This window comes from Canis lupus, chromosome 4, assembly GCF_011100685.1.
Source record: "Canis lupus familiaris isolate Mischka breed German Shepherd chromosome 4, alternate assembly UU_Cfam_GSD_1.0, whole genome shotgun sequence".
Lineage (NCBI taxonomy): Eukaryota > Metazoa > Chordata > Mammalia > Carnivora > Canidae > Canis > Canis lupus.
Window position 1 is genome coordinate 35173383 of NC_049225.1, and position 9803 is coordinate 35183185.

General features: G+C 50.0%; 1 protein-coding gene across 3 annotated transcripts in view; it reads right to left on the bottom strand.

Moving 5' to 3' along the window:
- The window catches only part of WAPL (WAPL cohesin release factor), an 81838-nt gene extending 75890 nt beyond the window's left edge, over nt 1-5948 (bottom strand). For 2 of the 3 annotated variants that reach the window (XM_038534520.1, XM_038534518.1), the window contains exons 1-2: nt 5872-5948; nt 2534-3054 (exon numbers count right to left, since the gene is read on the bottom strand). In XM_038534520.1, coding sequence (XP_038390448.1) covers nt 2534-3032 — 499 coding nt within the window. In that variant the 5' untranslated portion in view covers nt 3033-3054; nt 5872-5948. Of the gene's footprint in view, nt 1-2533; nt 3055-5510; nt 5568-5871 lie in introns of those variants that run through there. The other variant, XM_038534519.1, reaches the window with a different exon arrangement.
- Between the last annotated feature and the right edge of the window lie 3855 nt (nt 5949-9803).

A 9803-nucleotide genomic window follows, 5' to 3' on the forward strand; every position in this document is an offset into this window, starting at 1 on the left:
CTCAAAAAAGGTTAGGAACCACTTTAGATTTATGAAAACCGCCTTTATCAGAAATTTAAATTTGGGTTTCTAAACTTCAACTAAAACCAGAAGGCTTTCTGAATGAGAGTAAAGGCAATGACAAGCTGACAGTCATATTCAAGAAGAGTCTAGATACAGGGAACTGCCCAGATGTTAGAGAGTAGGGGCAAAAAAAAGGAAAGCCATAACATACAGAAGTATTTCCAAAACTATAACCAACTCATAAACACACAAATCTATAAATGTGTGTTTTTTGTTTTGTTTTGTTTGTTTGTTTGTTTTTAGAGACAGACACAGACAGGCAGGCAGAGGGAGAAGCAGGCTCCATGCAGGGAACCCGACGTGGGACTCAATCTCAGGTCCCCAGATCACGCCCTGGGCCGAAGGCGGCGCTAAACCGCTGAGCCACCCAGGGCTGCCCATATAAATGGTTTTTAAGAACTTAGAATAAGACTACCATGAGAACTAAAAGCATTCCTTCAAAGTTCCCTCTTATGCTACAAGTGGGTTGCTGCAGCTCTAGGTGGTCAAGGGAAAAGAGAGGGCAAAAAAATATTCATAGTGCTGCTCCACGCCCTTTCCACTACATATACCTCATGAAGGAGGAAGAGGGACAAGATGTTCTTAAATATCTATTTATCTGTACTCTAGCACACATTTTCTCCTCACAAAACTATTATAACAGGAGTTTGGGCTCCCCTTCAGTCCACGGTATCAGCAGCAAAACTACAAGGTAGCTATATCAGACTGGGAATCTAATATCTCATTTCTACAGAAAACTGTTTCCAGTTCCCACCAAACAACTTCAAACGGCGGTGGGGACACAGTACAGATGTAACACCGGCAAAACTGTATAAGCAACTGCTGTCTAGGTATTTTTAATTTCTAAATTCGTATTGTCCCTCTACCCAAATGTTCATCCTGCTGTTGTGACCCCCTGCCTGCCAGGGATACCCTGTTCTCAAAAAGCACTTGAGGAAGCTGGGTCTGCATTCCTTGACCAGTTTCGCCACTTTCTCACCCTCACCTTCCTTCCTCCAGGTTACGTGCCCCGCGCTGTGGATTAACTACCAGAGGACAAGGTACAGCAAGCAGTAGGAACGCTGGATAACTGAAGTGCAACGGCACTCCCACAGCCTATCACAGTGGAGGGTACGCAGTATGCACTTAACACATTAAAAATCGATAAATGAACCTCATTCCAATTCTGCCACTAGCCAACCTTGGAGAGTCACTCGACCTCTTTGAGCCTCATCTATAAAGTAAAGAGACCTGCATTAGTTCATTTAGGTTCAACAGTCCTACGATTATGATACGTTTTTAGGAGCTGATCTGGGAAACAGTTTTTAATCTGTTTTTTCAATAAAAGTTTATTCTAACCTTAAGTTTTGAACAATGTTTCAGAAGAACTGTGACAAAGCATAAGGACAGCCAAATCGAAATTAACCGGGAGGATCAAGGGAATGACAATAACAGCTGGCTCATCCTCTCATCCAAGGGTGAGAAAAAGAGTGAAAAACGTTCAGCATTTTTCGTAAAACTATGCAAGGCAACATCTTTTATTATACTGTTTGAAGCACTTACATTAAGCCTCAGGGGAGCAAACTCCTCTTGAGAATTCAGTACTAGGAAAGTTTCGTTCTTCCTTCCTTTCAAAATAGGAGATCTACATAACTTTTTGTATCACCAAACTTTGCCAGGAAGTCAAAAACTAAGGTCTGTTTGCAACTACAGTGCCATCCTTGTCCTGTTGCTAATAAACCAAGCAGGCGATCTCTCCTGCTATCTCTGATCTTAGCTCTTCGGTCTTTTAATTAATTGCACTTTTACCATTTACTCTAAGTCTCAAATCTTTTACAAAAGGAGTAGAGGTACAACAGACAAAACGTACCGGTTTTTTTTTTTTTTTTGAATGAATGCTAGATGCCGGATTTACAAATTAACACTTCAAAACTACAACTGATCTTGTGGATTAAAATCTATTAATACAAGTTGCTACCAGCACCAGACTCCAAATAAATCTCAAATTGCAATGAAGTTCAATTCTTCAATGTTTCCACAATACCCCCTTAATCTTTCCAAACTAGGTTTGAAGGAAAGCCTAACACTCCTAAACTTAATCCTCATTGTAAACGCTCATCTTATTTCCATTATCAGTAACAATACAAACCCTCCACAGTAGCAGAAACGAGATACTGTGTCACGCTAACACAACAAAAAGAGATGCTTCTTAATGGAAATGGAGTTAGAGACGTAGGAAAAACTGTTCCCAAAATGTGCCGTGAGTAAACAGTCTGGAAACATTCATATCCAAGTTGCTTAAGTAAAATTTCAACCCCCAATTGGTTTCTTTAAAGTTCTTAGGTCTCTTCTACAAGAGTGTCTATAGTCCCCATTAATCATAAATGCAAAAAGAGAACCCAAGAAGCACGGTATTTTAGAATTTAAAGCATTTACCAAAACAGCTTACACAAAGCTCTTCTGGCTCAGGATAAAGAAATTCAAAACTTACCTGAAGTCGCTAATTTAGCACAGCTACTTCTGCTTGCATCATCTTCTAAAATTCGGTTTGTGCTCTTTTCTTTCCCAACCAAAGTTTCTTCCAAAAGTAAGCATTTATCAGATACAACACTGTCTTCGCCCACTGCATGACTAATTTTGCTATTAGCTTCAAGTACAGAAGTGACCTCTTCCAGCTGAGCAGCTTCACTAGATTCTGAGTAAGAGGAACCCTTACCCTGGGCTAAATTCTTTGAAGAAACTGGTAGAGACTCATCATCACTATCAAATCCAAAAGGATCTCCAGTATTTTCTTCTTCCACCTTAGGTTTCTTCGGAATTTCTTGGATATCTGGTTTGAAATTGGGCCTCTTCTGCCCTAATTTAGCCATAAATGTGGTCTCTCCCCATTTTGTGCTAAGGGTGGTCCGTTTATTGGAAAAGACTTCATCGAATTTTGAACTGCCATTTCCTCCTTTCCTACTGTATGTTTTCCCAAATCTGGATGTCATTTTGACACCTGTTTCATATTCTCTGTAGGGGGGGAAAAAAAAGTAAGAATTCATATAATCACCAGATACTTAACAAATGTTAACACTGAATGTAAAAATAAGAACCCAGGGATTCTCCCCATGGGGCTTTTCAACATGCAAGATACAAACATTTAAAAATGCTTGAATAAATATGGAAAGGGCATATAAAGAAAGGGACTCATTTTTTTTATCCTATAGATTTCCAGAACTTAATCTCCTTATCTCAAAGAGTACACATTCATATGCTATTGACAAAGTAAGCAAGTATAATGACTAACCAACTTATCCCCAATACCAACTTAGTAACAGAACATCAATTTTTTTAAGTTTAAAATTAATCTATGCACAATTCTCATAAATATCACTGTTACCTTAAAAAAATAATATGACTAGGGTTATTACTCCTAATATAAAATCTTAAGCACGAAATGTAAATTTTTTTCCAGGATCTCAGAAACATCAAATAACTGACTCAATCAGGTCTTTGAAACTTTAGAGCATTTATTCATATAAAGGAAAAAAAAGTGGGAAAAGCCAGAAAAACGTATTATTTTTCATTTATTAGAACCTGAAATTTTTTAACACAATCGTAAAGATTCTGATTCTTGGTCTCATGTGGTCTGAACTGTGACTTGAAAAATATTCCCCAGCTGGTCCTCTCCCTGTGCATAAGAACCCCTACTTGTTCTGTCTCCCTTGTCCCTCTAGTGCTGTGCTCACTTGCTGAGTTACTGAAGCTGGTGAACTGCAGCATAATTACACTGGCCTGCCGACTATTAAAGGAAGCAACAGAAACGCAGAAGTTTATTTCCCTCTCGGCTTTATAAAAGATAAATTGTACTCATCTGATGCGTCTACAGAACAGTAACCCATCTATGACAAACTTCAGGACAGTAAATTAAGAGCAAAACATTTTCAAAGCAAGTTGCAGTACATTTTAAACACTCCATTCTTGTCTATCTCCTACACTAAAACCTTCTGAAGTTTAAATATCCATATATTAAATATCTAGGGAGAAAAATAAACCATTGTGTAGGTCTTGAAAAGCCAACCTTCTTCTACTCTGAAATCTAAAATACAGCACTAGGAATGACATGGAATACATTTCGGTCTGTAAACCCATTTTTCCTTTGCTAACTTAAATTCTTACAACATCCGTCGCTGGTGAACTGAGTTTCCTACGCGTGCAGCGGAGGATTTTCCCTCTCCTTTTGTGAGAGACCAACTAACTTGACAAAGTGACCGTTGAGTCGTCCTACAGACCTGCGCGGAGCGAGAACAGCGGTGCAGGCCCTTCAGGCAGGTGGCAAACCCTTTTCCTGAGAGAGGCGGACTCAGGCTGGGGGATGCCTGCATGGCCTGTTGGGTGCGGCCCCCACCCGCCCGGGGACCCGGGGTCATGTGGGGGCCACGCAGTCGGGTCGTCTCAGTCCTGCGGGAACGCGGGGCCCCGGCGCGCACACACCACCGGAGCCGGAACCTTTCGCAGACGCTCACACAGCAGTCATCGCCTAAAAACGTCGACTAGAGGCCAGACCAAAAACCTAGACTGAAGCTCCTTCGGGCCCCGGGAGGGGGGCGGGGGGGGGGGGGGTGTCCAGGAGCCACGGGACCGGCCCTGCCGCGAGTTCAGAGCCTGCAAACCAGCCCTGGGCATACGGGAGGTCGCTGCGCGGGGCGCGGTGGAAGGTGGCAGCAACCGCGCGTCCGTCCCCCTAAGACTCCACGTCCTGTGCGCGCCCTGGATGCTCGGAGGCGGACAGAGCAGCGCCTGCGGTGCCCCGGATTGGAAAGGCGGGGGGGCGGGCACGGGCAGGGTGTGCAGGGGCGACGCTCGGTTAGCACCCGGCGGCCGCCGAGCTGAGCGTGAGCCACGGGCGCCCGTTACATAACACCCCATCCTCCCGGGTCCCCCTCCAGGGCTCCCCGTCTTTCCGGGGACGGCGCTGATGGCATGTGCGGGAGCCCGGCGGACCGCGCGCGTGCAAGCCCGGGGGGGGGGGGGGGCAGCCCGCACCCGAGCCCGCACCCGAGCACGGCGCCCAGGGCTCCGCCGCCCCGGGGAGGGGCGCAGGACTCGCGGCCAAGTCTTCCCAGGTCGCTGGGCCCTTGCTTCCGACCCAGGCCGGGTCCGAGGTGCAGGCAAGTGCGGCGGCGGCGGCCGCAGGGCGGGGGGGGGGGGGGGGAGCCGAGGCCCGCCCGCCGCGCAGGGCAGCGTCCGCAGCGGCCCCCGCGGGCTCCGGGCTGCCGCGGAGGGGCCGGCGCCCCGGGCCGCAACTTTCCTCCCCGCCCCCCGCGCCCCCCCGCCGCGCCCCGCCGGGACCTGGATGCGGCCCCCGGCGCCCCGGAAGCCCCCGCCGCCGGGCCCCGCGGGCAGCGCCGGCCCGGAAGCAACTCGGAACGCGGGCACCCGAGCGACGGCCGCCCCCGCCCGCCCCGCCGCGCCCCCCCACTTACCCCGGCGCCGGGCGGGTGCTCGGGCCTCGGGCCGCCGCCGCCTCTCCCGCTCCCCGCGGCCCCGCGCGGCAGAGCAGCCCGGCCCGCGCGCCGCTCGGCCGCCGTCGGAGCCCGCGCCGCGGCTCGGGGTAAATAGGAAGCCCGGCGGGGGGGGAGCGGCGGCCCCGCAACTTCCCTCCCCGCCTCGAGCGCCGCCGGCCGCGCCGGGCCTAGGCCTCCCTGGCCGCCGCCGCGCCGGCTACGGGCCCCCGCGAGGCCGCCGCCGCCTCCCGCGCCGCCGCTTCCGCCGGGGGGTGGTCAGCGCTGGAGTTTGAACGCGGCCCTGGACCATCTCAACGCCATTTGCGCTCCCGGCCCCCACCTCCTTCCTCCAACAGCCGCTCGCTCCGTCACTCCGCTTCCCACAGGCCCCGCGCGGCCGGCGCGCCGCGCAGCCAATCACGCGGCCGCTTACTCAACCCGCCGCGCAGGCGCCGCTCCCCGCATGCGCCGGCGCCCGCCATTGGCCCGGCCGCGGGGCCCGACGGGAGTTGTAGTCCGCGTTCGCGAGGCCGCCGCGCGCGCGCGCGCGCGCGCGGGGCGCGGGAGCGGGCGGCGGGAGGCGCGGGCGGCGGCGGCGGCGGCGGCGGCCCGGGAGGCGGCTCGCAGCCCCCTTTCAGCGCCCGGCCCCCCGCGGACAGACGCAGGTGCTGCGGGAGAGGCCCCGGGGGCGCGGCGCAGGCAGCTGTGTCAATCGCTTCCCCCCCAGGGACCCGCCGGAGCCTGGGGACGGCGGGCGGTGCAGCTGCGCCAGGCCTGCCCGGGAGCGGGGAGCTCGGGAGCCGGGCGGGCGGCGGCCCGACGGCGGGGACCGCGGATGACGTCACCCCGGCCGGGAGATGCTCCCGCTGCGGCCCGGGCCGCCCCGGCTCTGACCCCGGCGACACGAACCACCGTTGACCTTGCGCGGTGTGATAACGGTGATGCGGTTACGTAAGAACGAAAAAAAAAAAAAGTTTTGCCAGCTTTGTCAGATCGTTTGGAGTCCGAGATGCACTTGCAAAGGGCTCCTGCAGGTGCGGGGCGAGGGGGCAAGGCAGGCCAGCGGCGCGCCTCCCATCCCTGCGCGGCCCGCTGCCCCAGCCCCTCGGATGTCCCTTACACCGGGCGCTCCTCCGTGCTCTTGGGCTCTTTTTTTTCCGTGTCAATGTATCCCCGATGCAGAAATTGGAAATTTAGGGAGGATTTCTGTCTTTTTTTTTTTCTTTTTTTTTAAGACTGCAGTGGGGAAAACAGCGTTCTAGAAAGTAGTACAGGCAGTTCGTGCTGAGAGAGGCTCATGATTCATCGGGCCTGGACGGCCCTGCTGTTGGGTGGGTGGTGAATGGAAGAGTGCACCTGGGAAATTAGAAAACTAATTGCTTCTAGTGAAAACCCTGCCCCTTCTCCCTCCAATGTGGGTAATCTGCTTTGAGTTAACCGGATTCCTCCAATAGATTCGGGGAAACTCCGAATAAAGAAAAAAAAAGTAATTTCTGAGATCCTGCGGCCCTTCCCACTAGGAATTTAAGGTGGAGTTTATAATGCCTGAATTGTTTTTGCTTTTGCACTGCTGCTGCTGCTGCAGCAGCTGGCAAAATTTGTATTCTGACATCTACAGTTTTCCAAAATATCATGACCGTACTTTGTCCTGGTTGTTTCAAAATAAACCAACTCTCGATGGCTTACAGGACTGGAAGTTATAGCAGGTCTGTGTTGGGCAGTGTGTGCAGAAACTTGTATTTGGGTCAGTTTGGGCCTTTTTAAAAAACATCAGCATACAGGATCTTATTTTATCATTTTTTCGTTTAGAGATTGCCAGCAGAGGTGCAAGCTGCACTTACTATAATTACTCAGATGACAGAGTGGTGGGTGCTAATTAAAGGGTAATTATCATCAGAGGAAAAGGCTAAGATCAAAAAGCCAGAAGCGGTGGAGAGACCATTGCAAGATCTTCCCGCAGAAGTAGTGCTGTGAACCCTCCTGCGCCAAAAGATGTATTCTTTATAACCTGGCCTGGTTACTTGGTTGGGGAAGTGACTCCACATGAGGCGTTCAGTAGAAGAGTTAATTTTTTTATAGAAAGAGACAAACCATGGAGCCCACTGAGGGGCTTTTTGTGCAGTAACTGTGTTTTTGGAATTTGCATTGTGTTAAATTCTTGCTACTCAAAGAGTGATCCCAGCTCAGCAGCATGTCATTACCCTGGAAGCTTGTCGGGAATACAGAACCCCGGGCCCCAACTCCACTGAAGCAGAATCTGCACTTTTGGGGATCCCTGGGTGGCTCAGCAGTTTAGCGCCTGTCTTTGGCCCAGGGTATGATTCTGCAGCCCCAGGGTCAAGTCCCACGTCAAGTCCCACGTCAATTCCCACGTCAGGTTCCCGGCATGGAGCCTGCTTCTCCCTCTGCCTGTGTCTCTGCCCCCCGCCCCTCTTTGTGTCTATCATAACTGAATAAATAAAATCTTAAAAAAAAAAAAAAAGAATCTGCACTTTCAACAGGATGCCCCAGGGAACTGGTCTACACATTAAGGATCGAGAAGCCCTAGTTTTTAAAGGATGCCTATAGATATGCCTAATCTCTGATCTTTGTTAAGATGGGGGAAGGGAGAGAGAGAACCTATTATACAACAGGTATGATGCCAGGCTTTTCATTTGCATCCCTGCCTGTTATCCCTGTTTTACAAGTGAGGAAATTGAGAGGTTGGCATTTGCTACTCCCTTGGTAGCTAATGAGGAAATCAAATCTTTTCGCACCGGTCGTGGGATACCCATTACTACTTACGACACTGTTGAATCTAATACAAAATGATATGTGTGTGTTTAGTCTGTGGAAGCGTAGTCTATTCTGAACGGAACTGTGCTAGGGCTCTCTGCTCTCCTGCATCTCACACTAAAGACTGCCTATTTGGGACGCCCGGGGAGCTCAGCAGTGGAGCATCTGCCTTAGGCCCAGGGCCTGATCCTGGAGACCCGGGATGGAGTCCCACGTCGGGCTCCCTGCATGGAGCCTGCTTCTCCCTCCTCCTGTGTCTCTGCCTCCCTCTCTCTGTGTCTCCCATGAATAAAGAAATAAAATATTTAAAATAAAAAAATAAAGACTGCCTATTCTAAGGCCCCTCCTGGAGGAAATTCAAACCCTGGGCCTTCTTCAGGCAGGGCCACTCAGGTGGACTCATACTTTGTTTCGGCTGAAAAAAGAAAATCCTGCAAAGAAAACTAATAGAACAATCTGTTCTGCCATTGTTGGGTCTCTGTTCTAGCCCAGGCATGGGAACTGTCAGAACTGGAGTTGCTAAATAGAGCCCTATAAACTTTTTCTGATAGTGCGTAGTAAAATGTATCACAATTTACACGATTCACTTCAGAGAACCAGAAGTCAGAGATGATCACACTGGTTACAGAAAATGTTTCCTTGTCTTAGGACGGCGAATGAAATTATAAATTACAAATCGCACCCTTGCATGTTATAGTGGTTGTGTAAGGGCCAGGCCCTACCCCTACCTCCCTGACACTCCCCAACCCTTCTCTTTGTTCTGCCCATAGGAGGTAGAAAGGACTTTTCAAGTAGTCTCCCCTCCCAAGCAGGCCATTTCGAATTGTAACACCCCAGTCCTAATGCTCACTACTCACATATTTTTGTGTTTATGTTACATGTTTATCTTCCCAATGAGGGGAAGGATCTTTGTCCTGCTAAATCAGCACATAGTAGGTGCTCAGTAAGTATTTGCTTAAATGCTCCCCCATTTACCTTTGTCTTTGTTGTAAGATTGTATCTTGCAAGTGACTTGGAACTGACAATAGTTTCAGTAACCTGTAGCTCCATAAATAGTTGACTAGGTTTTCCCAAGGGGGAGAGGAGTGCTACCTGCAGCTACCCTTTGTTCTCACCTTGGATCGGTTTTCATTCTGAGAATTGAGAAAATGAACACTACTGTAGTCACAATTACCTTGTTTTCCAGAATAATTGGAATATGTTTCTCCTGAGATGGTGACATCCTTTGGGGAATAAACTGCTGTCTAGGTAGTTGAAAGGCAAAGCAAGGAAAGGTCCCTGGGAACGCGTTGCCTGACGAGGATTGATACCCAGCAACCTCTGAAGGTCTGGCGACCTGACCATTGTCTTCAAACAGCCATCTTCTCACCCCTAATGCTCCCGATGTCCTTCCTACCCACCCCACCCCCAACAAAAGCCCTCCTGGAGCTTCCCATCACCAAGACTAAAATCCAAAATGGTCTTGTGAACTATGAAGCCACAGGTGATTGGGCCCCT